General features: G+C 52.3%; 1 protein-coding gene across 5 annotated transcripts; it reads left to right on the top strand.

The window, feature by feature from the left end:
* Positions 1 to 331: 331 nt before the first annotated feature.
* On the top strand, positions 332 to 27699 carry LOC138814949 (histone-lysine N-methyltransferase SETD1A). Of its 5 annotated transcripts, XM_070004095.1 has the most exons (19): positions 1263 to 1406; positions 1737 to 1901; positions 2109 to 2204; positions 4269 to 4539; positions 7391 to 7512; positions 7734 to 7963; positions 8221 to 9109; positions 9254 to 10039; positions 10488 to 10664; positions 10777 to 10864; positions 11769 to 11926; positions 12586 to 12673; positions 15702 to 16043; positions 22719 to 23771; positions 24209 to 24381; positions 24487 to 24597; positions 24726 to 24845; positions 26658 to 26795; positions 26882 to 27699. In XM_070004095.1, exons 2-19 carry the CDS (start codon positions 1752 to 1754, stop codon positions 27053 to 27055), a joined length of 5166 nt encoding a protein of 1721 aa, XP_069860196.1. In that variant the 5' UTR covers positions 1263 to 1406; positions 1737 to 1751; the 3' UTR covers positions 27056 to 27699. The 5 variants fall into 5 exon arrangements, with proteins under 5 accessions (XP_069860193.1, XP_069860194.1, XP_069860196.1 ...); XM_070004092.1 differs by lacking the exon at positions 1263 to 1406 and adding an exon at positions 332 to 977 and having other exon boundaries at positions 24209 to 24597; XM_070004093.1 differs by lacking the exon at positions 1263 to 1406 and adding an exon at positions 1125 to 1151 and having other exon boundaries at positions 24209 to 24597.

Below are 27699 nucleotides of genomic sequence, written 5' to 3'. Positions count from 1 at the left end.
CCCTGAGACCACCTAACACCCACCAGGGGTGGACTGAGCCTGGGAAAGCGCTGCGCCTCGGTCAGACCTCCCGTCTCCCCATCCGTCAGATGGGCCGAACCCCTCCTCGACGTTGCCTGCAGAATCAGGCAAACGGCCTGAGTCACCATCGCTCCCGGGGGCATTTTTTTCACCTCCGGGCGCCCCTCCCCGCCCCGCTGGTTTTTTGGTGGGTCCAACAGGAAGCGCCCGCGTGACGTCGTGGCTCCGCACGCCCAGGCCCCGCCCCTCCGCCGCGCGCGCGGCCCTGGCCCCGCCCACAGCGGCATCCGCAGATTCGCTAGGTCGGCTCCTCAGGCCGGCGTGGGTCCCTTCCCTTGGTTGAACATTCCTCCTCGGAATCCTGAGAAGACTTTTGCATTGTAGCCATTCCCCCCCCCACCCCCCTAGGTCGGGAGTGGACTGTCCCTTGGGCTGTGCTAGTCGGAAAGATCCAGGAGGAAAAAAAAAACAAAACAAATAGCTGACTCTGCCAGCAGGAGTGGGCTGCCTGGGCATGACTGTCTTCGCCTCTGGAGCCGAGCCGGCGGGGAATCTGCAGTCGTCTCGACTTCGGGCCGCGCGAGGAAGAGGCAGGAGAGAAGCGCCCAGGGGCTGGCCCCGCCCGCCTCGCGAATCTGCGTCCGTCCAAAGCGCCGCTTGAGCATCCCCGGCGCTGCTGGCCACCTCCCCGCGCTCCGCCCCCTTCCCTCGGGGACGAGTCGCTGCTTTCGTCGCCGCCGATTCGCCGGGAGCCCAAGAGAGAAGCAGCTGGGTAGTGGCGGTGAAGCCCACTCTCCGGGGAATGCGGCCGGTCTCCAGAATCCCTGGGCCGAACCTCTTGAGCCTTATAGGCCGCTGGCCACGGCAAGGCCACTACCCTCGGCTCCGCGGAGCTCCCGGGGGCACCCGTGGCGAAAGTGCGAATGCGGACGCCGCGCCCGCTGGGCCTCGTGCAGGTGGCGGTGGTGTTTGGTGCGCGCGCCGGGGAGGTGGTGGTGGTGGGGGGGGGGGCGCCGCCGCCGCCACCGCTGCGGGGCCGGGTGTCGCGCTGCCACCGCCGCCGCCGCCGCCGCCTCGCGCCGCTGAGGTGCTGCGCGGGGTGGGGGAGGGGAGCCGCTCTTCGCGAGCGGGTGAGTGGGGTCGCGGCGCGCGTGCGCGCGGAGGCCGCGGGGCGCAGAACGCGCCCGGGCGGGAGGAGAGGGCAGCGGCGCGCGTCCCCCGGCCCCCCCCCCCCCCACACCTCCCGCGCGGACTCGGACCGAAGCCGGGGTTCGGGATCGGTCTCGCGGTGTTTCCAACGCCCCGGAGAGGCGTCCCATCTTGGGGCTGAGAGTCAGGGCGCGGGGCCGGGAGCGAGAGCCGGGCTCGGCCCGGGCCGCTGGCCGGTGAGGAGGCGGGAGGGGGCGGGGCCTGCGGGGCGGGGGAGGGGTCTGCGCCGAGGCCGCGCGGGGAGAGCGGGAAGGTGAGGGGCACGAGCGGGGACCCCCGAGCGCAGAGGCAGGAGGTGGGGCGAGGATGGGGCGCCATGGGGAGGCTGGGTGCCTGGGGCAGAACCGAGGGGGGTGTGTGTGTGGGGGGGGACCGGACCACGGTGAGGCGTGGACACGGGGGTGATGAGAGAGGACCTGGAAACCTGGGTTAGCCAATGAGGGGGAGGACAGCGGAGTCCGGCAGGGTCCTGGACCCCCTTTGCGTACCCCCTCTTTTCCTCTCAGTGTAAATGAGCAGAGATGGATCAGGAAGGTGGGGGAGATGGGCAGAAAGCCCCGAGCTTCCAGTGGCGGAACTACAAGCTCATCGTGGATCCTGCCTTGGACCCTGCCCTGCGCAGGCCTTCTCAAAAGGTGTACCGCTATGACGGCGTCCACTTCAGCGTCAACGTGAGTGCCTGGCCTCTCTCTCCTGCGCCCCTCTCTTCTTTCCCTGGCCTGGAGCCACCGGACCCATGGCATCCTTCTCAGAAATCAGGGAGGAAACCCAGCTCTGTTGCAATGGCTGGGGAGGGTCTTCACGTGGGCAGGAAGCTTAGGGCCCAGACACCTGGTCTCATCCTGAGCCACCTTTTCTCTTCCTGACTTCCTTGCTAGGACTCTAAGTATATACCAGTCGAAGACCTCCAAGACCCTCGTTGCCATGTCAGGTCCAAAAACAGAGACTTTTCCCTCCCAGTCCCCAAGTTCAAGGTAAGTGTCTGCTAGTTTTCTTGCCATGGTGGCCCTTGGAGGGGGTAGAGGATCTTGGCACTCTGGACTTCACATAGCCTGATAAGATGAGTGCTCCAGTGACATACTGACAGCCTGATCTAACCACTCCTGAGACTGTGGCACTGAGAGGTTTGGGACAGGAGGTACACATGTATAGCAGTGGTATCCAGATGTTTCCTTGGCAGCAAGGGTCTTGACTTCTGCCATTTCTCTGACTGTGTCTTTTATGACAGTACATGGCAGGGCAGTGGGGCATCCTAGTTCATCCACAGGTAGAGGAATGATAGAGCACTGCCTTCCAGGAGTCCTCTGTTCCTCACTTTTTGTCCGGTCATATGCTCCTCCATCTTGTTTCTTAAGCGCATTCCCACTTCTCAGTCTAAGCAAGCAACTTTTGGGCCTTGGACTGAGCCTAGAACTAGTTCTTGGTTTCCTTCAGTTATTCTTTGAGTTCTTTTCTGAGTAGTTTGTGGGTATATATACTTGTTTTTTTTTTTTAAACTTCTTATGCTTTCTGTGGACAACCTCTTTCATATCAACCCAAATGTTGGTGACTTTCAAATATCTTATCAGCCAATGTCAGTCTTGAACTCCAGGCTTATGTGCCTGGTAGAGGTAAACAGCTCCACCTGGAGATCCCATACACACCTCAAACTCAAGAAACTTAAAACAAGTTTCTTTTAACCTCTTAATACTACTCTCCTTTCCTTTTTCCCTCTACTGACACAGGGCAGCACCAACTACCCAGCTGCCCAGGCCAGAAACAGGGAGTCATCCGTTTTATCTTAAAAATCTTTCTATTTTCATTCCTTAATGCAGACCTTTGTATTTGTTTTACTTGGTTTTCCCCACTTATATTTTTTGCTCTATTCTGCAGTCTTTTGTGTCTGATTTTATTGTTATTTTACTATTATTGTTCAGTGTGTGTTTTTGGGCATTGCGCATATTATTCATCTGGCCAAACCTTATCTTCCACCTTATCTTCCTACATTCCTTTCACACTATACACTTTTGATTTTTTTTTGTTTGTTTTTGTGCTGGTCCTGGGGCTTGAACTCAGGACCAGGATGCTGTCCTTACGCTCTTTTTTTTTAATTGTTGTTACTAGGGTACTGTCCAGAGAGGTTATCATTTCATAAGTCAGGTGATGAGTACCTTTCTTTTTTTTTTTTGGACAGTGTCACTCTTTCCTTTGCTTTCCCGTTTCCCCCTCACGTCCCTGCCCATAAAATACATAGTTTCTTTTCTACATAGTGTATACCAAATAGCATGATTGCATCTATCCACCCTTCCTCTGCCTCCCTCTTTGCTCCCCAAAAGGGGAAAAAAAACCCTCAAAAGCAAAAATAAACACACCCAACATCACTTGAGCCAAGGTTCCACTTCTGGCTTTTTTGATGATTAATTGGAGATAAGAGCCTCACAGAGTTTCCTGCCTGGCTGGCTTTGAACAGTGATCCTCAGATCTCAGCCTCCTGAGTAGCTAGGATTACAGGCGTGAGCCACTGGCCCTACACTCTGATTTTTAGAAAGTGCCATATTGTGGAGTTTCCTGGCCTAAAAGTCCTTGTTTTGGTGTAGCAAAACAGACAGAACCAGAATGATACCATCTCTGAATCCTTCCCTGATTCTACTCTGTACAAAGGTGTCCTTCTCTTGGTTCCTTCTCTACACTTCTCTTGGCACCATATCACGCTGTGACTGTGTCTGTGTATCTGCTTTTTTCAATGGGAATCTTTTTTCCTTCTTTATATTTCTAATGCTTGGCCCATGACAGTCAGAAGGTGAGCTAGTCAATTGTTTCTCTACAGCTACTTCCTTCACATAATTATTCTTCCATTTGTGTGTTTTGTTCCTAGTTTTTGTGCCACTTGGTGAGAAGGATTCCAGGAGAGAAAGGTCAAGACTGATAGAGCTCTTGTGACCCTCCTTCTTTTGCCCTGCAATCTCCTAGATCTCTCTCTTGATGGCTAAAGTTTTCTAAAGGGCAAAGGGTCAGTGGTCAGTATAGAGACCCCAGACCAATTCCTCTCCTCTCCACAGCTGGATGAGTTCTATATCGGACAGATCCCATTGAAGGAAGTGACTTTCGCAAGACTGAATGACAACGTGCGGGAAACCTTCCTGAAGGATATGTGCCGAAAGTATGGCGAGGTGGAAGAGGTGGAGATCCTTCTTCACCCCCGTACTCGGAAGCACCTGGGCCTGGCCCGAGTGCTCTTTACCAGCACCCGGGGTGCCAAGGAAACGGTCAAAAATCTCCACCTAACCTCTGTCATGGGCAACATCATCCATGCCCAGCTTGACATCAAAGGTGAGGGTTTTCCTGTCTGCTGCCCAGCATTGGTCTCCAGGAACGACATGGAGGCACATATGCTTCCATGGGTCAGGCAGGTGATCGTCATGATTCCTTGTCTGAAACTCTTGGGGCCAGGTGTGTCTTGAAACTTAACAATATTTCAGATTTTAGAGGAATTCTGGTACATATATGATGTTGTGTATATCATTGTCAGCATGGTTAATGAGCAATCTCAGTCAAGCATGGGAGTATATCTAAAATCACATGAATTATAGTAAATAAATCTGGATGCCATGTTCTCAAAAAATATTAGCTTTTCAGGGTTGGCTTTTTGTTTTGTTTTTCTTTTTTCTTTTTCTTTTTTCCTGGTCCTGGGGCTTGAACTCAGGGCCTGGATGCTGTCCTTGAGCATTTTGCTCAAGGCTCTACCATTTTGGCACAGATCTACTTCCAGCTTTTAGGTGGTTAATTGGAAATAAGAGTCTTATGGACTTCTCTGTCTGGGCTTGCTTCAAACCATGATCCTCAGATCTTGGCCTCCTGACTAGTATTACAAATGTGAGCCACCAGCACCTGGCTACTTTTTTTTTTTGGTGCTGGTTTTGGGACTTGAAAGTTCTGGGGCTCAAGGCCAGTGCTCTGCTACTTGAGCCACAGCTCCACTTGCAGCTTTTTCTGAGTTGATTGAAGATAAGGGTCTCAGGCTTTCTTGTTGGGCTGGCTTTGAACTGCAATCCTCATACCTCAACCTCCTGAGTAGCTAGGATTATAGGGATGAGCCACTGGTGCCCTGCTTTTTTTTGGTCAGTCATGGGGCTTGAACTCTGGGCTTGGGTGCTATCCCTGTGCTCTTCAGCTCAAGGCGAGCTCTCTACCACTTGAGCCACAGCACCACTTGTGGTTTTCTGGTGGTTAATTGGAGATAAGAGTCTCATAGACTTTTCTGACTGGGCTGGCTTTGTACAGTGATCCTCAGATCTCGGCCTCCTGAGTAGCTAGGATTACAGGCGTGAGACACAGGCGCCTGGCTGTTGCCCTGCTTTTTTGGTAGGTAACTGGGTACTGGTGACATAGTAGTGATTGCATACGTAGCATGCAAGCCACTGGATTTGCTCTCTATCACTACTGGAAAGAACAAATAAATAAAGCAGTCCTGAATTTGCTTTCAAGGGGGGGTAGGGAAGCTGAAGGTATGGCTTTAATGAGGCCCGAGTTCAAACCTCACTCTATCACCACAAAAAGGAGCAATAAGAAAAAGTAGGCTCTATGTCAGATTGCAGGGTTGTAGCGCCATCTGAATGGGGCAGCTGTTTGGCACTAGCCAGCTTGTAAGAGGGAATGAGGACTAGTTCCCAAGTTTGAATTTCGAAAGAAAACTTCGTAATCTCATGCTTTTTAAAACAACTATTACAAGCTGGGTGCTGGTGGCTCACGCCTGTAATCCTAGCTACTCAGGAGGCTGAGATCTGAGGATTGGGGTTCAAAGCCAGCCTGGGCAGGAAAGTTTGTGAGACTCTTATCTCCAGTTAACCACCAGAAAACCGGAAGTGGCGCTGTGGCTCAAGTGGTAGAGTGCTGGCCTTGAGATGAAGAGCTCAAGAACAGCATCCAGGTCCAGAGTTCAAACCCCATGACTGACTGAAAAGAGACCAAAAACATTACATTTTCTCGAATTTTTTTTTAAACTAGTGTGCAAATTATATAAAATGCAATGTAGGCTAGATTGTCTTGAGGCTGCTCTTCTGTAGCCTTTGAGGTGGGAGGTGCTTAGCATTAGATAAACCTGGGTTTAAACTCTTCTGCCAGATTTTTTATTTTGTTAGTATATGTTAGTTATATAGGGGGAATTTCATTGGACTTTTCCCCTGATGTGTATATACTATGTACAGTATATACAATATGACCGTGTTGATTAGTTGTGTGTGTTGAGTTGATACTGGGACTTGAACTTATGGTTCTGGCTTTTTGATGCTTCATTGGAGATAAGGATCTCATGGACTTCCCTGCCCAGGGTGGCTTCAAACCACAATCCTCTGATCCCAGTCTCCTGAATACTTAAGATTAAAAGAGTGAGCCACTGGTGACCAGCCAGTCAGTTTCTTTCTTTCTTTTTTTTTTTTTTTTTTTTTGTCGGTCATGGAGCTTGAACACTGGGCCTGGGCGCTGTCCCTGAGCTCTTCCGATCAAGGTGAGCGCTCTACCACTTGAGCCACAGCGCCAATTCCCGTTTCCTGATGGTTAATCGAAGATAGGAGTTTCACGGACTTTCCTGCCCAGGCTGGCTTTGAACTGTGATCCTCAGATCTCAGCCTCCTTGGTAGCTAGGATTACAGTCATAAGCCACCAGTGCCCAGCCAGTCAGTTTTCTTTACACTTGTAAAATAGGGACACTGATGTGTTTTTCCCTCTCTCCTGTTGATCATTCAATATACTAGCATATATATAGGAATGTTACTAGTAAACTGAAACGTGCCAGAAGAATTTTTTTTTTTTTAGTAGTAAAGTGGTAAGAGATAAAAGAGTAAGTTCCTAAAGATAAAGAAATAAATAAAGATAAAAAACTGGGCTGGGAAGGTGGCTTAGTGGTAGAGTGCTTGCCTCCCATGCATGAGGCCCTGTGTTCGATTCCTCAGCATCACATATACAGAAAAAAGCCAGAAGTGGCACTGTGGCTCAAGTGGTAGAATGCTAACCTTGAGCTGAAGAGCTGAGGGACAGAGCCCAGGCCCTGAGTTCAGGCCCCATGACCGATGACAAAAAAAATAAAAATAAAAATAAATAAATAAAATTGAAGTCTAAGGAGGGAACGGACAACCACACAAGGAAAGGAGTTGTTTTCAGCTTCTTTTCATTTTTCTCCCTGTAGGACAACAACGAATGAAGTACTATGAACTGATCGTCAATGGCTCCTATACCCCTCAGACTGTACCAACTGGAGGCAAGGCCCTGAGTGAGAAGTTCCAGGGTTCTGGTGCAGCCACGGAGACGGTGAGCAGCTGTGGCCGCCACAGCCTTGGCCACTTAAATACAATGCCCAATTACCAGGACTAGGACCTGTTTTGAGAGGTTCTAGGCTTCACTGTTAGGTAAAGGAACTGTTGAGGTAAATGCCCATTTGCTTTCAAACGACAGAACTAGGATTCTTGGTTTGAGGCAAAGCAAGTTTTTAAGCCGTGTCTGATCTCTTTCCTTTCTCCTTGTTCCTCCAGACTGAGTCCCGCCGCCGTTCTTCTTCGGACACAGCCACCTACCCAGCAGGCACTGCTGTGGTGGGCACCCCTGGCAATGGTACCCCCTGCTCCCAAGACACAAGCTTCTCCAGCAGCCGACAAGACACCCCATCCTCTTTTGGCCAGTTCACCCCTCAGTCATCCCAAGGAACACCCTACACATCTCGGGGCAGCACCCCCTACTCTCAGGACTCCGCCTACTCCAGCAGGTATAGCACAAGCACCATGGGGGCCCCTGGCCATCCAATCTGGAAACAGCCAGCTGCCACAGGGAAGAATCCCAGAGTCTGAGATCACTGAATCCAGTCTGTAGGTTTAGCAGACAACTGCTGTCTGCAGAGAGATAGCCAGAACTGGGCGTGTAATGCTTTGGGGTCAGTGCAGAGCACCTGTGGGTATGCGAACAGGGAGGTCAGGTTTGGTGACGTGGAGATGAGCCCAGCTCCCTCTCCCTTTTCTTCTGCAGCACCACTTCAACCTCCTTCAAGCCCCGGCGGTCAGAGAACAGCTACCAAGATTCCTTTTCTCGCCGCCATTTCTCTGCATCTTCAGTTCCCACGACTGCCTCCACAGCCATCTCAGCCACCACCACCGCCACCGCTGCTTCTTCCTCCTCCTCCTCCTCCTCTTCCTCCTCCACTTCCTCCTCCACCCCTTCCTCCTCATTGTCCTCATCTTCATCGTCATCATCCTCTTCTACATCTTCTCAGTTTCGTGCTTCTGACTCAAACTACCCAGCATATTATGAAAGCTGGAATCGCTATCAACGCCATGCATCTTACCCACCTCGTCGAGCAACTCGAGAGGAGCCTCCTGGTGCCCCCTTTGCTGAAAACACAGCAGAGCGCTTTCCACCTTCATACACCTCCTACTTGCCCCCTGAGCCCACTCGGCCCACTGACCAAGACTACCGGCCTCCTGCCTCCGAGGCCCCACCCCCAGAGCCTCCAGAACCTGGTGGAGGTGGCGGTGGTGGGGGGACCAGCCCCGAGAGGGAAGAAGCTCGGACCTCCCCCCGCCCAGCCTCACCTGCTCGCTCGGGCTCCCCAGCCCCAGAGACCACCAATGAGAGCGTGCCCTTCGCGCAGCACAGCAGCCTGGATTCCCGCATTGAAATGCTGCTCAAAGAGCAGCGCTCCAAATTTTCTTTCCTGGCCTCTGACACAGAGGAGGAGGAAGAGAACAGCACTGCGGGTCCTGGGGCTAGAGACCCAGGGAGTGAGGGGCCTGCCGGGTCAAGTCACGGGCCCTGCACACCCCCTCCAGCCCCGGCTAGTTTTGAGGATGTGGCTCCTACAGGGAGTGGGGAGCCAGGGGCTGCCCGAGAGTCTCCCAAGGCCAACGGGCAGAGCCAGGTGAGATGGGGGTCAGCTAGAAGGGGGGCTTGGGGCCTAGGAGGCAGGGTGGACCTGGGGAGGGGAAGGGAACTAGACAGGAAAGTGAGTTTGGAGATGAACCCAGGAACACAGTTTTTTCTGTGCCTCTCTCCACCCTTGCAGGCTTCTCCTTGCTCTTCTGGAGAGGACATGGAGATCTCTGATGATGACAGGGGTGGCTCACCCCCTCCGGCCCCAACGCCCCCCCAGCAGCCTCCACCTCCACCCCCTCCGCCGCCACCACCTCCTCCCTACCTGGCTTCTCTTCCTCTTGGTTATTCTCCCCACCAACCTGCCTACCTCCTCCCACCCCGCCCCGATGGGCCACCGCCCCCTGAGTACCCCCCACCTCCTCCTCCACCACCCCATATCTATGACTTTGTGAACTCCCTGGAACTCATGGATCGACTCGGGGCTCAGTGGGGAGGGATGCCCATGTCCTTCCAGATGCAGACCCAGATGTTAACGAGACTCCACCAGCTGCGACAGGGCAAGGGATTAACTGCTGCCTCTGCCGGGCCTCCTGGTGGGGCCTTTGGGGAGGCCTTCCTTCCTTTCCCACCCCCACAAGAGGCTGCCTATGGTTTGCCCTATGCTCTTTATACACAAGGGCAGGAAGGCCGTGGAGCATACTCACGGGAGGCCTACCATCTACCTTTGCCCATGGCAGCCGAGCCCCTGCCCTCTTCCTCAGTCTTGGGAGAAGAGGCCCGGCTGCCTCCCAGGGAGGAAGCAGAGCTGGCAGAGGGCAAAGCCCTACCATCAGCTGGCACTGTGGGCCGTGTATTGGCTACTCTAGTCCAAGAGATGAAGAGCATCATGCAGCGAGACCTCAACCGCAAGATGGTGGAGAATGTGGCCTTTGGAGCCTTTGACCAGTGGTGGGAGAGCAAGGAGGAGAAGGCCAAGGTGAGGAGGGCTGCTATCTGGACTTGGAGACCAGGGCTTTGCTGGATGAGATCTACCTCAGACTTCTCCAGGCTGCACAGTTCAAAATGAGAGAGGTCAAGGCAAATGAAGAGTCAGGCTATGGATACTCAGGGACATATTAGCTGGGCAAGGAAGTTGGGCCAAGCCACAGGGAGTCAAGCACAGGACCAAGAGAGAGCTTTGTTCTAGCTCTGTTGCTTGCTTTCAGTGGACATGGCAGTTAGGCAGTTCTGGGCTTGGCTTGTCTTTGGCCATCTATGAAGTGGGAAAAGAAATAGTTGTATCCTGTAGTTGAGGGTCTAAATGAACAGATCTGAAAATCATACCCATAAGGGCCTGGTGGAGGCATGGGAGGGGCCAGTGGAGGGTCCAGTGAAGGGATTTCTGTGTGGCTGGGTCTTGGGCTCAGTCCCCATGGTGCCTGCAGCCATTCCAGAATGCAGCCAAGCAGCAAGCCAAGGAGGAGGATAAAGAGAAGACGAAGCTCAAAGAGCCAGGAATGCTTTCCCTGGTAGACTGGGCCAAGAGCGGGGGTACCACAGGCATCGAAGCCTTCGCCTTTGGGTCCGGTCTGCGAGGAGCCCTGCGGCTGCCTTCCTTCAAGGTACCCAGAACTGTACTTCTATTTTTTGTGGGATGGGAGAGGGGAGGCTTTCCTTGGAGCTGTGATAGTGGGAACTGAGTTTGAAATGGGCCCAATCTTCTTCATCCTCCAGGTAAAACGGAAAGAGCCGTCAGAAATTTCAGAAGCCAGTGAGGAAAAGAGGCCCCGACCCTCCACTCCAGCTGAAGAAGATGAAGATGGTAAGTAGGAGACAAGGCAAGAGAGAGGACTACATGAAGTTCTGATAGAAAAGCAAGAGGCAGAGACAAAAGGGAGGGAGAAGGGTATTGTGAGGGCAAGGTACAAGTGGAGAGGTAGGTTGGTATGAGGTCTTAAGAGTTGTCACAGGCCGGGCGCTGGTGGCTCACGCCTGTAATCCTAGCTACTCAGGAGGCTGAGATCTGAAGATCGCGGTTCAAAGCCAGCCTGGGCAGGAGAGACCGTGAGACTCCTATCTCCAATAAACCACCAGAAAACCGGAAGTGGCGCTGTAGCTCAAGTGGTAGAGCGCTCGCCTTGAGCTGAAGAGCTGAGGGACAGCGCCCAGGCCCAGAGTTCAAGCCCCACGACCGACACAAAAAAAAGAGTTGTCACAGATGGGTTGCATGAGATGTGTTCTCCTTGGATTGTAGTTGTGTAGAATGCTGGTTTTAGTTGGTTTGTGTCTTGATTTTTCTACTTAAAATAGAAGTGACAGACCTTGGAGATTATAATAAGTCACTACCTACATTTACCATTCATTCCTGCAGCCTCTCTTTCACTTCATCCAAGTCTCGGCTGTTGGTTGACAGCTTCTGCGGCTTGAAACTTAACTGAATCACATTTACTGCCTAGTGGCCCATTGTCCTTAGTTCTCTTTCTCTTGGGTCAGACATGACAAGTTGTTTTCCTCTTTCACCTGGCCTAGAAAAGGATGAAAGATAAAATGGGTAGGATGTGCCTAAAATGATAATTATAAGAAATAGCAGATAAATGTAAAGTTTTGTGTTTCATTTGCTGCCTGCTAGGGCGTTAGGTGGACAGAAGCATATGTAAAACTCCTAGGACCAAACTGATGGTTGAAGATAATTGCTCTCACCGCCCTACGCCTCCTTTTTGTTCTAGACCCTGAACGAGAGAAGGAAGCCGGAGAGTCAGGACGTCCAGCAACTAAGCCCCCAAAGCGAGATGAAGAGCGAGGCAAGGCCCAAGGCAAGCACCGGAAGTCCTTTGCTCTGGACAGTGAGGGGGAGGAAGCATCCCAGGAGTCTTCCTCTGAGAAGGTGAGAGCCTAGGCATGTTAGCTCAGAAACTTGCTTTATTCTTGTTTGGCGGTGCTGGGGATTGAACCCGGTACTTGGTAAGCAGGTGCTCTACCATTAGCTCCCAGAAGCTTGATCCTCAGTCTCTTCTCTCAGAGTCAGCTTCTTTCTGGGCTCGAGCCTAGACAGCTGTATCTTCTCATGGTGCAGTTGTCCCTTTTACCCACCCCACCCCCACCCCCATTTTTTTTCTGTGCCAGTTTTCGGGACCCTGTACTCTCACTTGGCTTTTTTTGTTCAAGGCTGGTGCTCTACTATTTAAGACACACCCCCACTACTAGTTTTTTGCTGGTGAATTGGAGATAAAGAGTCTCACAGACTTTTTTTTTTCGGTCAGTTGTGGGGCCTGAACTCGGCCTGGGCACAGCTCTTCAGCTCAAGGCTAGCGCTCTACCATTTGAGCTACAGCGCACTTCTGGCTTTTTCTGCTTATGTGGTGCTGAGGAATCGAACCCAGGGCTTCATGCATGCAAGACAAGCACTCTACCACTGAGCCATCTTCCCAGCCCATCACAGACTTTTTTTTAACCCAGACTGGCTTCAAACCTTATCCTCAGATATGAGCCATCAGTGACCAATAGTTCCTACTCTGTTAATCCCCATTTGTTCTTTTCCTTAAGGATGAGGAGGAGGATGAGGAAGATGAGGAAGACGAAGAAGGAGAAGAAGCAATGGACACCACGAAGAAGGAGGCAGATGCATCAGATGGTGAGTGCAGATAGTTGGGGAGAGCTCTTCTTGCATAGGAAGGGATTTTGGTCACCTGACTTACACTTTCCCACACCCATATCTTTCCTGTGTGGACACCTTTGCCCTCCTCAGTAGCAATTGCTTTAGGTACAGTCTTTAAGCTTTAACTTTGGTGCTTACTTCTTCTGAAACACCTCTTCCTTTGAAATAGTGCAGCAAAGTCTTCATATTTCGCCAAGTCCCGGAGATGAGAAGGGGCTGCATTATCCTCCTCCCCTTTGGTGTTACCAGACCAGACCTTCCTATCTTTGATCACTGTTCTTTAAGGTCTAGTCACCAAGCTAGCCTCCCTCTTCCCTTCCTAATAGCTCCGGTCACCCAAATACTCATCCACTTTAAGACCTGTGGGTTCTTCACATCTAGGTTTGGGTATATGATGTCGACTTCCTTTCCACTCACTCGTTTAGAAATCACTTTATGGCTGGGCGCCAGTGGCTCACGCTACTCAGAAGGTTGAGATCTGAGGGTCATGGTTCAAAGCCAGCCCGGGCAGGAAAGTCCATGAGACTCTCATCTCCAATTAACCACCAGAAAATGGGAAGTGGCGCTGTGGCTCAAGTGGTAGAGCACTAGCCTTGAGATGAAATGCTGAGGGACAAAACCCAGGCCCAGAGTTTGAGTCCCATGACTGACAAAAAAGGAAAGAAATAGCTTTATGGCCCTCCTCAGTGCAAGTGCTGTTTTAGGTACTTAGGGTACAACAGTAACTGAGGCAAATGGCTCCTGCTTTTGAGGGCTTGCTTTTTGAGGGCTTGTTGGAAGAGAGACGGAGACTTGAAAACAAGCAAGTAAATCCTGTTGGGCTTTGAAGAAGATGAAACAGTAATAGGGTAGAGTAATAGTGCAGTAGACTGAGGAGTCACTTCTTTTTTGGTGGGGGGCGGGGGCAGGGAGAAGGGATTGGTCATTGGGCTTGAATTAAGGTCCTGATGCTGTAACTCAGCTCTTTCACTCAAGGCTAGCACTCTTTATTACTTTGAGCCACAGTGCTACTTCTGGTTTTCTGGTGGTTAACTGGAAGTAAGAGCCTTACAGACTTTCCTGCCCAGGCTGGCTTTGACCTGTGATCCTCGGATCTCAGCCTTCTGAGTAGCTAAGATGACAGGCATGAGCCACCAACACTCAGCTAAAAGAAGTCACTTTTCTACATGATAGGCAAGTTGTGCATTTCAAGAGCCAGGATGGTACCATGCATGATCTGAGAGAATCCTCCTTGCTTGAGCAGAGGCTAGGTTGCTGCCAATGTGACTACACACCTACCTATACTCCTTGGATGCTTCTTGAATTTCTTTCCTTTGTCCTTGCTGTTATGTTTTTCATTTGGGTTCTGGTAGTAGTCTTTAATGATTTCTGTCTCAATCCTTCTCCCTCCATTCTAATATATTTTTCCAAACTACTGGTAAACTTGTCTTTCCAGACATGTGCAGACGTTATTAACCTCTCTGCAGTCTTTTCCTGGTTTCCTATTTTCCACAAGGTGATCAGTAATTCAGCTCTTACTTAATCCATTCACCTCCATCTCACAATTCTCTAGAGCCCTTGCCAGCCACTACTACCATCTAGCCTGGATTACTTAATCTTACATTCCTTAAAGATTATGGAGTTCTGGGGCTGGGAAGGTGGTTCAGTGGTAGAGCACTTGCCTTGCATGCCTGAGGCCCTGGGTTCGATTCCCCAGCACCACATAAGCAAAAAGAAAAAAAGCCGGAAGTGGCACTGTGGCTCAAGTGGTAGAGCGCTAGCTTTGAGCTGAAGAGCTGAGGGACAGCGCCCAGGCCCAGAGTTCAGGCCTCACGACCAGACCCCCCCCCCAAAAAAAAAAAAAAAAAAAAAAAAGATTATGGAGTTCTCAGATTTCTTTATTTTTATTTTCATTTTGTTGGTCGTGGGGCTTGAACTCAGGACCTGGGCACTCAAGGTTAGTGCTCTACCATATTCAACCACAGCTCCACTTTTTAAAGAAAAATATTCCCTGGGTTCGATTCTTCAGCACCACATAAGCAAAAAGAAAAAAGCCAGAAGTGGCGCTGTGGCTCAAGTGGTAGAGCGCTAGCCTTGAGCTGAAGAGCTCAGGGACAGCGCCCAGGCCCAGAGTTCAGGCCCCACGACTGGACCCCAAAAAAAAAAAAAAGAAAGAAAAATATTACTATTTGTTTGGTTTTGTGGCACTGAGGAATCAAATCCAGGGCCTCATACATGCTAGCAAGCACTCTACCACTACGCCACATTCCCAGCCCTTTTTTATGTGTGTGTGTGTGTATGTGTGTGTACTGGTCCTGGGGCTTGAACTCCTGTGCTTAAGGCTAGCGCTCTACCACTTAAGCCATAGGTCTACTTTCAACTTTTTTAGTAGTTTAGTGGACTGGCTTCAAACTGTGATCCTCAAATCTCAGCCTCCTGAGTAGTTAGGATTACAGGTGTAAGCTACCAGTGCCCAGCTCTGATTTCTTTTTATAGAGTACTGGGATTTGAACTCAGGGCTTCATGCTTTCTAGAAAAGCTGACAGCTACCAGGTGAGCCAGGCTTCGGGTGGGCTGAGTGCAAGGATTCAGGCATGCACCACTATCCTGGCTGTTTATTAAGCTTCCTTTTTGACTCTAGGATCCTTTCTCAGAATCTGCTGGCCCATCTTGGTGCTTTAAGCAGCTATTTGTCAGTCTCTAGGTCTCTGTCTCTTCTTGCCTTTGACGTTTTTACATGGCAGGACTCCCATCCGTCTTGATTTCAGTGTCTCCTTAAAGAGGCCTTCCCTGACTCATTCGCTTTTCCAGTCAGAATCCAGGGCTCTCCCCCTGACTTCCCAGCCCCCAGCATAGTGGTGATTGTCACCTGTGAGCAGAGGTTTGCTTATTTTACTCCTTGACGTCTTGGACTTCCAGCCCTTGGCTTATCCTGAATACTGAGTACTGAGTCAGAGAATGACCCCACAGCTTGACCAAGTGAAGGTCTTCTCACCTCGCCTGATTGCCCCTTCTGGATTTCCAGGCGAGGATGAGGAAAGCGATTCGTCCTCCAAATGTTCTCTGTATGCTGACTCAGATGGTGAAAATGGTAGCACCTCAGACTCGGAGAGCAGCAGCACATCTGGCTCCACATCTTCCTCGTCTTCCTCATCCTCGTCTTCATCATCCTCTTCATCATCCGAGTCCTCCTCTGAAGAAGAGGAAGAAGAGGAACAGCCAACATCAGTTCGCTCCGCTTCACCGCCTCCCAGAGAAGCCCCAGCGTCCCTCCCAGCGCCTGCAGAGGAGCCCGAGCCAGAGAGGACTACAGGCTCTCCAGCCACGCCTCTTCCTGAGCGGGAGACATCTCCAGCAAGGCCTGCAGGTAGGCAACTTGATGTGTGTGTCTCTGTCTGAAAGAACCTACATTCAGTAATGGTTTACCAGGGCGTGTGACTTTGCTGGAGAAACTCATAGAGAAAAACGGCATGTTGTCCCTCTTGGAGACATTGCCTAACCCTCAATGAGAGGTTTAGCTACTATCAGAGTAAAACAAGATGGTCTCTGCCTGAGACCACTTGAGTTAAAGAGAAAATGCCCAACTTAATAAATCCCTTCTCCTACTTCTCACTGTGTAGTGTAATATGTAGGCAAATATTAACTCAGAACTTACTCAGTTCTGCCTTTGCTTTCTTTTGTGGATTTTTACGTTTTGCTTTTTTTTTTTGTCAGTTGTGGGGCTTGAACTTACCACTTGTGCCACCACAGCATTGCTTCCAGTTTTCTGGAAGTTAATTGGAGATAAAAGTCTCACAGAGCCAGGTGCCAGTGAGTGGCTTACACCTGTAATCCTAGCTACTCAGGAGGCTGAGATAGAGGATCACGGTTCAAAGCCAGCCCGGGCAGGAAAGTCTGTGAGGCTCTTCAATAAACCACTAGAAAACCAGAAGTGGCGCTGTGGCTCAAGCGGTAGAGCGCTCGCCTTGAGCTGAAGAGTGCAGGGACAGCGCCCAAGCCCAGAGTTCAAGCCCCACGACTGACAAAAAAAAAAAAAGGTCTCACAGGCTTTCCTCCCCAAACTGGCTTTGAACCTCTATCCTCAAATCTCAGCCTCTTGAGTAGCTAGGATTACAGGCGTGAGCCACTAGCACCTGGCCATTTTACTGTTATTTCATAACATATACATACAGATTCTCTTACTCTGGGAACTGTCTGTCCAGATAGTAGGTATTAGGATATTTGTTGATAGGGTAAGGTTTCCCGGGAGGTGCTGTTTTTCCACTCAGAAAGTTGTGGTCCATGAGGAGAGATGTGCCAAGTAAGTAGTAAGTACATAAGCAAGTCTATGATTGCAAACTGATAAGCACCACAAAGGAAAAATATGGGGCATTCAGTACCTGCACGATCTGTGGAACTAGTAACAGCTTCCTGCTGAAGCGTAGTGTGCTGAATCTAGGCAGAAATAGGCACAAAAAAACTTGAACAGGGGCTGGGAAGGTGGCTCAGTGGTAGAGCACTTACCTTGCATGCATGAGGCCCTGGGTTCGATTCTCCAGCACCACATAAGCAAAAAGAAAAAAAAGCTGGAAGTGGCGCTGTGGCTCAAGTGGTAGAGCGCTAGCTGAAGAGCTGAAGAGCTGAGGGACAGAGGGACAGCACCCAGGCCCAGAGTTCAGGCACCATGACCGGACCAAAAAAAACAAAAAACAAAAAACGAGCCGATACAAAGGCCATAAGGCCAGGGATTAGCAAGTGGACATAGAAGAGAGCTAACTTGGGGAATTGAGAGCAAGAAGTGGTGCGTGACTGAAACTGGACGCGAGGGCATGGATCATGCCATGTAGAATGTGGAGACTTATTAGGAGTTTGGTCTTTGGTCTTGAGAGCAGTAGGAAGCCCTCAGAGAAGCCGTGATCACATTTGTGATTTGAAAAGGTGCAGTGCAGAGAGGAGTTGGAGATAGGCCAAAGTGATATAGGGAAGATGGACAGGCAGGCAGGACTTCTGTGTCTTAGCAGTGTCTTGACTGTCCAAGGTGGGTAGAGGCCACAAGAAGATCTAGTGCTGGTGCCTGCTGATCTAGGCCAGACCCCGCAGGATGAGTTGAGCCTCTCCTGAAGCTGTCACGTAGTGCAAGGGCCTGGAAGGCCACAAGGCACTCAGAAGGTCATCAAATATAACCTTCTGTTCTCTGTGGGACAGGAAAAGAAGAGGGACATGGTCACAAATGCATTTCAGAAAGTCCATTCTGATAGGAGGAGGAGAAGATTGTAAGTGGTCAGGGAAGAGGTAGGCTGGCATTAGAACATTTAAAGGACTGCATGAGCCAAACAAGATGGTTACAGTGAGATAGATGATGGCGTAGAAGTGGGATGAGCACAGGAGATGGTGATTGTTAAATTACTCAGCAGGAAAGGAGACCCAGGACGGTGAACTGAGTCTAAGAAGAAAATGGCTGCATTCAGTCGGGGTTGAGTTTCAGATGCCCCAGGACCTCCAGTTAGAAACATGACTGTTAGATCACAGCTCATTTAAGCCCTGGGAGGAATAGGCTGGAAGGTAGATGTCTGTAGGCGGTGACTGTGCAGATAAGGAAAGAGGGTCTGGAGCCTGTGAGTCATTTTAGACAAGTGAGCAAAGGAACCCAAAGAGGCTAGAACAGAATTGGAAGTAGAGTAGGGGTGGTGAGTTTTGAGCACCAAAGGGAGTGCAAGTTTTGTGGCTTGTGTGTGTGTGTGTGTGTACATGCACACGCACGTGTCAGTCCTGGGGCTTGAACTCAGGGCTTAAGCACTGTCCCTGAGCTTTTCTACTCAAGGTTAATGTTTTACCACTTGAATTATAGCTCCACTTCCTACTTTTTGTGGTTAATTAGAGATAAAAGTCTCGTAGACTTTCCTGCCTGGGCTGGCTCGGAACCGAGATCCTCAAATCTCAGCCTCCTGAGTAGCTAGGATTACAGGGATGAGCCCCTGGTGCCTGGCTTTACTCCCTTTTAGAGATGAAGTGTTTGAAGCTTGTTGAGGTACAGGAATGTGCTTCAGGTTTCCTAACTAGGATTGAAAGCAAAGAAAGAATGAGGGGTTGATGGAAGGTTTAGCTTTTCAGAGTGGATGAGATGGATGCATTTCTACACTCAAGGAAAGAAGGTGGACCAGGCAAGGGAGAGATTTTGATGGAGTAACATTCCTGGAGGGTATGGCCGGGCCTCTAGATATGATGGGGAGGGATGGGTGCATGGGGAGCTATGGGCTTTTGTGCTTGAAGCTTTTGCCCTGAGCGGCAGGTACATGAGAGACAGCTAACATAGAAACCTTGCACAATGAGGGGAGTGGGAGGCCGGGGGGGAGGCTGCCTGGGCCTGCCAGCAGCACAGAAGTCCTGCAGAAACCCAGGCCTGGGAGGAGGTTCCAGTGGTAAGATGAGGATATAGAGTACACAAAGTACTGTGAAAGGAGAAGACCCAGTAAGGGTCCTGGGGACAAGGCAGGAGAAATAGGGTAAGCCAGGCATGGTGGTGCATGACTGTAATCACAGAACTTGGGAGGCTGAGGCAGAAGGATCTCAAGTTTGAGGCCAGCCTAGACTAGAAGAGAGTCTTTAAGAACCTGACTAAACATCCACATCCTTACTACACCCGTGTGTGTGTGTGTGTGTGTGTGTGTGTGTGTGTGTGTGTGTGTGTGTGTGTGTGTGTGTGTGTGTGTGTGTGTGTGTGTGTGTGTGTGTGTGTGTGTGTGTGTGTGTCTTTAAGAACCTGACTAAACATCCACATCCTTACTACACCCGTGTGTGTGTGTGTGTGTGTGTGTGTGTGTGTGTGTGTGTGTGTGTGTGTGTGTGTGTGTCTTTAAGAACCTGACTAAACATCCACATCCTTACTACACCCGTGTGTGTGTGTGTGTGTGTGTGTGTGTGTGTGTGTGTGTGTGTGTGTGTGTGTGTGTGTGTTTCTTTTGGAAAAAATTGAAGACAGTTCTTTGCTCTTTACCAAATGAGAAAACAGAAAGTGGTGCTGTGGCTCAAGTGGTAGAGCACTAGCTTTGAGCTGAAGATTCAGGAACAGTACCCAGGCCCAGAGTTAAAGCCCCATGACCAACAAAAAGGGGGAAAAAAGAGAGAATAAGAAAACAAAGCAAGGAAACCTGAGTCACAAAGGGCTAGGTGGGCCTGTGGTAGGAATCTGGGTAAAGGCTTCGAAGGGCAGCTGCCCACACTTAGCTCCAGACAAAGTATGGTTCTTGGTAGCAGGAACCCACTTAAAGGCTGAGTATCTAGTGGCAGGAACCCATTTTAGCCAGATTAAGTATGGAAAGGGATTCACAGGGCTAGGTACCAGTGCACCTGTCTTTAATCCTAGCCACTCAGGAAGCTGAAATCAGGATCGTAGTACAGAGGCAACCTGCCCAGGAAAGTCAAGGAGACTCATCTCCAGTTACCCAGCAAAAAGCCAGAAGTAGAGCTGTGGCCCAAGTAGTAGAAGTAGTAGGGCATTAATTTTGAGCAAAAAAGCTTAACAGTGCCCAGGCCCTGTGTTAAACCAGGACCTGCTCATGTACACACAGACACAAAAAGGGATATACAGGACATAGCCAGGTGCTAGAACCCAAAAGCAGGAACCAGAACATCTTTCAGCTTTGCCTTATTCTGATCTGATGCATTATTTTCTCCTTGTGCAGATGGGATTCCTCTGCTTCTCTATTCAGCATAGGGTCACTGCCAAGTGGCAGACCTATCCATTCCTATCTCCATGGGCTTTTTTTTTGGTTGATTGTAGGGCTTAAACTCAGATCCTGCGCACTATCTTTGAACTTTTTTGCTTAAGGCTATTGCTCGACCACTCTGAGCCACAATTCTACTTCAGTTTTCTGGTAATTAATTGGAGAGGAGTCTCATGGACTTTCCTGTCTGAGCTGGCTTTGAACCACAATCCTCAGATCTCAGCCTCCTGAGTAGTATTACAAGGGTGAGCCACCAGCACCTGGCCCTGTCTTAGTTCTTATTACTAGAAAGTTTTTGATTGGGCTGGTTAGGTGACATTTTAGTCCTGTCAGTTAGTGATGGCCCTGGGAAGAAAGGAGTAGCCCATGTAGTAGGAGTTACCTTTTGGTGACTTTGTAGATCCTAGGATGTTGAGAACACTTTTTCTTCTCCTGGGGTGGGTGGGTGGTGAGGTAGTGCTGGAATGTGAACTCAAGACTTCTCACTTGCTAAGCAGGAACTCCTTATCCTTAGCACCATTATGCCACACTTCAGTCGGTTGCTTTTTTTTTTTTTTTTTGCCAGTCCTGGGGCTTGAAGTCAGGGCCTGGGCACTGTCCCTGAGCTTTTTACTCAAGGCTAGCACTCTACCACTTGAGCCACAGCCCACTTCTGGCTTTTTCTGTTCATGTGATGCTCAGGAACTGAACCCAGGGCTTCATGCATGCTAGGCAAGCACTTTATCACTGAGCTGCATTCCCAGCCCTCGAGAACATTTTTATGCAGTCTGGCCTTCAGCTGCAATCCCAATGGGTCTCAACCTCCCAAGTAGCTAGGATTATGAGCATGAACCATTAGCCCTTGGCTCATTCATTGACAGGTGTATCTTCAGTGAATGGGGTGAGCAGGCAGGGAGTGAAGGGAAATTTGTGTGGAGAAGCTAAGATGGGAGGGAAATTGATTCTGGCGGTTAGGAACATGCACAGTGGGAGAGGTGGTCCCAACGTGGTAGAAAGGAGGTGAGAGGACTCATAGCAAGCCATTGGATGGGCCTGGGCTGGGTGCCTGGGGCCTCACTGGCTTCCAAGTTTGGGCTGCTGCTGCCTGAGATTCCTGTGGTATCCAGAGCCTTGTACACAGCAGCCTGCTCAGCTCAAGGTATTGGTTGAGACTGGACTGATTGATCACTGGCTGCCTGGCCTAGCCTGGGTTCTGGCTGCTGTTTAGTTTGAGTGGCAGCACCAGGTGAGAAGTCACTAAGTTCGTAGAGGCCCAGGGCAGAACAGAGCAGCAGATAAGAGCATGAATTCAACCCCAGTTACCTGAATGTTGTTGCTCTGCTACTTGCCAGGTGTGTGGCATTGGGCCGGTTATTTTTCTCTGTGCCTGTTTCCTCTGTGTGAGGTAGGATTGATCGGAGTACAGTGTGGATTCAGTGTATGTCAGGGACACACTCATGTGGCTGTTACTCGGCTGTGGCCAAAGCTAACTGTAAGATGCCAGCCACCAGCTTTCTGGAGAGCCAGCAAGGCTGGACAGTGGTGGTGGCCTTGAGCTGGAGTATCAGAGGGCAAAGGAGCAAAGAAACGCCATACTCCTTGTCCTGGGGGCTGAGCTGGGGAGGTTAATGAGATTCAAAGCAGCCCCCCTCAGAGACAGTGTGTCCCTTGTCTAATCTGCCACTCGTCCCTTAGATTTCAGCTTCCACCTTGGCCTCTTGATGCGCGGTGTCTTCTGCCCCCCTGCCTACTAGGGCAAATCCCGTCATTCAGCTTTTTACATTGAGTCTTTTTCACCTCACTGCCCCCAGAGAATATTGTTACTGGGTAAAGTGGTGGATATTTTTGTTTCCTCTGGCTAATTGGATCTTCAGAGAATTTGCAGTGGACAAAAAGTGGTCTTGGCCTGTGTGCCTAGCTGTCCCGTGTGAGTCTGTTTCTGCTAGTCTTGGTTTAAAAAAAAAAAAAAAAAAAGGCCATTGAGTCTGGGTGCTTGTGAGGAGCCTTCCTCCACCATCTTCCAGCGGCTCCACATTTGATCTGAGTGGTCTTTTCCTGTTGGACTTGAGCTCTGTGAGGACATCAGAAGCATTTTTGCCCAGTAGTTGTCCCCATACCTGACATATTTGGGGTTCGATGGGCCTCTTGACCAGATGGGTGTGTGCAGGTACAGCTTTCCATCCTGTCCAGGAGCTTGAGGGCAGAGGGGGGGTGGGGGGCTGTGAGGCAGACACTGAGGGAAAATGTGTAGCCTATGGCTGCCCCGCCCCACCCAGGCCTCCTGGCCCTCGTGATCACGTCTGATAAGGTTGAGCCTGCACGCTAACCCTCTCCCTTTCCCGGTGTGCTTTCTTCCCCAGGTCCCACGGAGGAACCACCTCCCAGTGTGCCCCTGCCTCCCCCAGAGCCCCCAACAGGCCCCCCGGGCCCCACTCCCCGCCCGGATGAGCGCCCCTCTTCTCCTATTCCCCTCCTCCCCCCTCCCAAGAAGCGCCGGAAAACTGTTTCCTTCTCGGCCACGGAGGAGGTGCCGGCCCCAGAGCCTCCCCCAGCCGCCCCCCCGCAAGCCAAGTCTCCCGGCCCAGTCTCCCGCAAAGTCCCCCGGGGTGTGGAGCGGACCATTCGCAACCTGCCCCTGGACCATGCGTCTCTGGTCAAGAGTTGGCCTGAGGAGGTATCCCGAGGGGGCCGGGGCCGGGCAGGGGGCCGCGGCCGGCCCGCCGAGGAAGAAGAGGCTGAGCCAGGGACGGAAGTAGACCTGGCCGTGCTGGCCGACCTGGCCCTGACGCCCGCCCGGCGCGGCCTGGCCGCCTTGCCTCCCGGGGATGACTCGGAGGCCACAGAGACGTCCGATGAGGCAGAGCGCTCCAGCCCCCTGCTCAGCCACATCCTCCTGGAGCACAACTACGCCCTGGCTGTGAAGCCCACCCCTGCCGTGCCGGCCCCCCGGCCCCCCGAGCCAGTGCCTGCCCCTGCCGCGCTCTTCAGCTCCCCCGCCGACGAGGTCCTGGAGGCCCCCGAGGTGGTGGTGGCTGAGGCAGAGGAGCCAAAGCAGCAGCCACAGCTGCAGCAGCAGTCAGAGGAGAGGGAGGAAGAGGAGGAGGAGGAGGAGGAGTCCGAGTCCTCAGAGAGCAGCAGCAGCAGCAGCAGCAGTGATGGCGAGGGCGCTGTGCGGCGGCGCAGCCTGCGCTCCCACGCCCGGCGCCGCCGGCCGCCGCTGCCCCCGCCCCCGCCCCCGCCCCCGTCCTTCGAGCCCCGCAGCGAGTTCGAGCAGATGACCATCCTCTATGATATTTGGAACTCAGGCCTGGACTTGGAAGACATGAGCTACCTGCGGCTCACCTACGAGCGGCTGCTGCAGCAGACAAGCGGGGCTGACTGGCTGAACGACACCCACTGGGTCCATCACACAAATATCCTGAGCCCCAGAATATGGCCTTCCTGTACAGGAAAGCAACCACGGGCTGCGGCAGGCGGGGGGGGGGGGGGGGGGGGGGGGGGGGGGGGGGGGGAGTGGGGGGAACCTCCCCATTAGCAGGGTGGCCCGTCCTTCTCGGGTCTTGCCTGGCACTGCGCTCAGTTCCCTCTCCAGCTGTGTGCCTCAGTGCGCTGCATCTAGCCAGAGGTTTCTCTGGCTGCCCAGCCTGCTTCTCTCTGCTTCATGCCTTTTGTGCCTCAGTTTTCCTGGCAGAAGAGGCGGGGTCTGAGTGGACTCCTCCCACCTGCTGCCCCCCTGCAGCAGACATGCTTAGCTGCTCACACCAACACCTTCTGCTTGCGCTGGGGCTGAGGTGGCTAGACAGGAGCGCGCCCCAGGGAACCACCTGTTCTCTTCCTTAACGCCCTGCACTCACCAACCTGAACACTCCAAAGCGCAAGCGGCGGCCCCAGGATGGGCCCCGAGAGCACCAGACCGGCTCGGCGCGCAGCGAGGGCTACTACCCCATCAGCAAGAGGGAGAAGGACAAGTACCTGGATGTGTGCCCCGTCTCGGCTCGGCAGCTGGAAGGCGTGGACACTCAGGTGGGGCCCTGCCCTAACTCCAGGCCCATCCCATGGGGTCTTTCTCTTTCTCCTCCCCCCCCCTTCCCTCCATCACTCACCTCCTCCCTATCCTGCTTCTCACAGGGGACTAACCGTGTGCTTTCCGAGCGCCGCTCTGAACAGCGGCGGCTGCTCAGTGCCATCGGCACCTCGGCCATCATGGACAGTGATCTGCTAAAGCTCAACCAGCTCAAGGTAAGGAGTGGGACCTGGGCCCGGGAGGAGGCACTGCTCCTAAGGGAGGGGGGAACCAATCCTGAGACCCCCATGGTGGGTGGCAAGATGGGAGGCCTCTAGCAGTACCGTCTGCTCTCTGTCCCCAGTTCCGAAAGAAGAAGCTCCGCTTTGGCCGGAGCCGGATCCATGAGTGGGGTCTGTTTGCCATGGAGCCCATTGCAGCTGATGAGATGGTCATCGAGTACGTGGGCCAGAACATCCGCCAGGTGAGGCCACGCTGTGTGGCAGGCTGGCAGCCAGGCAGCCCTCACCAGCGTGAGTTCCAGGACTTAGCCAGTGAAACCGGTGTCCTTACAATAATAGGTACCCAGCACCCAGATATTAGTAGTCCAGCAGCAAACATGATCGAGACTTTCCCTTTAAAAATGGGAATTGCTGGGCGCTGGTGGCTCACACCTATAATCCTAGCTACTCCGGAGGCTGAGATCTGAGGATTGAGGTTCAAAGCCCAGGTGGGAAAGTACATGAGACTCACCTTAGATAGGAGGTTCAAAGCCAGCCCAGGCAGAAGAGTCTGTGAGATGGTTCTCTCCAACCAACTACCAAAATCCTCAAAGTGTGAAGTGGTAGAGGTGATCTTGAGCAAAAAAAAAAACTAAGGACAGTTCCCGGGCTGGCTTGAGGGTGTGGGACACACACCCTCCCACACAAAACAACAACAAAACCAGGGGGAATGAGGGAACATTGGCAAGTAATAGCAGAAAAGAATGGTGCTTGACAACAGGTTTGGCACACCAAGATGGTGTCTTAGCTGCATGAGGAGGAGGATTTTCCAGGCCTTGGGTCAGGAGTGTGCTCCTGATTTTGGAAAAACATATACTAAGGTTTGACAGTAGTGTGGTCCTAGGAGGGCAAAGGGGTTAGTTAGCATGTCAGAGAGCTGAAGGTCCATGGTGGTGCTGTGCGGGGTGGGGGGGCCCTCCTTTCTCCATGGATCCACATTGGGACTGTGGTAAGAAGGGCTCTGGAAGCTACGCCGCAGAGGGCTTTGGGAGTTAAACCTGGCTTTGCTGTGAGGAGTGCACTAGTAGCTAGTGCTTGAACACTGGTACCAGTGCCTGGCTGTGGCAGAAATCCGGGTCAGGGTAAGGGTGGTCTGGCCTGTGCAGCAGAGGCGACAGGAGTTTGGCGTCTGGGTAGCTAGCCAGTGAGCTGACTGGAGGGTGACGGATGAAGGAGTCGAGTCCCTTTCTCAGGCCACCGTTCGCCACTAGGAGTCCGAAGCCCAGTGAGATGATGAAGAGGACAGGGCAGCCCTGTGGGTTGTAGGCGCTGCACATGCAGGCATGATGCCCAGCAGCTCCAGTGAGGTGGCCTCTGGCCACAGATGGAGATTTGGGAGGAGCTGACTGGCAGCCAGAGCTCTGGGCGGGGTGAGGTCACCCACGGAAAAAGGCAGAACGCTCTTGGTCCTTTTTCTTTTTTTTTTTTAATGCCAGTCCCAGGGCTTGAACTCAGGACCTGGGCTCTGTCCTTGAGCTTCTTTTGCTCAAGGCTAGCACTGTTACCACTTGCCACAGTGCCACTTTTGGCTTTTTCTGTGTATGTGGTACTGAGGAATGGAACTCATGGCTTCATGCATGCTAGGCAAGCACTCTACCACTGAGCCACCTTCCCAGCCCATGGTTCTATTTCTTCCACAAAGCCAGGAATCCTGATGTGCATGAGCTGCACTGCCCCAGCCAGCTGCCCAAAGGGGCTTTCTAGGGGGAGGATTGTAGGAGAGGAGATGAAGCAGGGTTCTGTTGGTGAAGTGACACTGTCATTTCACAAACTGCGCCAGTCCCACAGCAGTTGGAGGTTCTGCAGCCACCAGGCAGGCGCTCTAGGAGAGGCCAGTTCCGTTTTGTCTGGAGTCCTCTTGCCAGTATCTTAGGCAGAGGCCAGCTGCAGGCCCAGCCTTGCTCATGTAGACCCTAGAGCCTGCAGCCTCTCTGCAGGGGCTGTGGGGTCTGGCCTAGGTCCATGTGGAAACTGAGGCGAGAAATTCAAGACTTCTGTGCCTCTCGCCCTCCCAGATGGTGGCGGACATGCGGGAGAAGCGCTATGTGCAGGAGGGCATCGGCAGCAGCTATCTGTTCCGTGTGGACCACGACACCATCATTGATGCCACCAAATGTGGTAACCTGGCCAGGTTCATCAACCACTGCTGCACGGTGCGCTGGGGACCGGGCTGGGGGGGGGGCAGAGCGGGGCGAGGGGGGGAGAAGGGCAGCCACCACTCACACCTCCGTTCCTGCAGCCCAACTGCTACGCCAAGGTGATCACCATCGAGTCTCAGAAGAAGATCGTGATTTACTCGAAGCAGCCCATCGGCGTGGATGAGGAGATCACCTATGACTACAAGTTCCCGCTGGAGGACAACAAGATCCCGTGTCTGTGCGGCACTGAGAGCTGCCGGGGCTCCCTCAACTGAGGTGGGCAGGACTGGTGCCCACACCCCTATTTATTCCCCCTTGGTGCCCTGAGCTCCCAGCACCCCAGCCTTAGTGGGCTCCACAGGGCCCACCTGCCCCCCGTGTCCGTCCACATGTGGGGGTTATGGGCCCCGAGCCCAGCAAGGGAGCCTCAGTTCCTCCCTCCCCGTCACCCCTGCCCACCCTCCCAGGCCCCTCATTTTTTTTCTTTGCGGAGAAGAAGCTGTAAATGTTTTGTAGCTGCCAGCAGCTGTTTCCTGTGGAAACCTGGGGTGCCGGCCTGTACAGATCCTGTTCTTGGGGGCTGCACAGCTCTCATGCTTTGTGTTAATGGGGACTTCCCCTTGTGCCCTGCGTGCACCCCTCCCCAGTTTCGGGGTCTCTAGGGGCAGTGGCCATGTTCTCCCCTGGGGGGCCCTGCGGCCCCCTTCCTGGGGACTCCGTGCCTGCAACCCTGCCTCATCTTCTGTTCCTGCCAGACCCTGTGGGTTACCCTCCCACCCTGGCTTCTGGGGGCTCTGGCTCAGCCAGGCCAGGATGGTGGGGGGTGGGCCCTTCTTGTTGGGCTGGATTGTACATATGTTAATAGCGCAAACCCAACGCCACATTTTTATAATTGTGATTAAACTTTATTGTACAAAAA

This window comes from Dipodomys merriami, unplaced genomic scaffold, assembly GCF_024711535.1.
Source record: "Dipodomys merriami isolate MVZ:Mamm:240054 unplaced genomic scaffold, mDipMer1.0.p SCAF_62, whole genome shotgun sequence".
NCBI classification, from domain to species: domain Eukaryota; kingdom Metazoa; phylum Chordata; class Mammalia; order Rodentia; family Heteromyidae; genus Dipodomys; species Dipodomys merriami.
Note: the sequence above shows the minus strand (reverse complement) of the source record. Positions and strands in the feature narration are given on the sequence as shown.

Excerpts from the sequence above, each read along its gene's own strand:
- LOC138814949 (XM_070004092.1), top strand. The coding sequence starts at position 1,752 with ATGGATCAGGAAGGTGGGGGAGATGGGCAGAAAGCCCCGAGCTTCCAG. Across the intron at positions 4,540-7,390 it reads TGCCCAGCTTGACATCAAAG|GACAACAACGAATGAAGTAC; the intron begins GTGAGGGTTTTC and ends TTCTCCCTGTAG. Across the intron at positions 7,964-8,220 it reads GACTCCGCCTACTCCAGCAG|CACCACTTCAACCTCCTTCA; the intron begins GTATAGCACAAG and ends TTTCTTCTGCAG.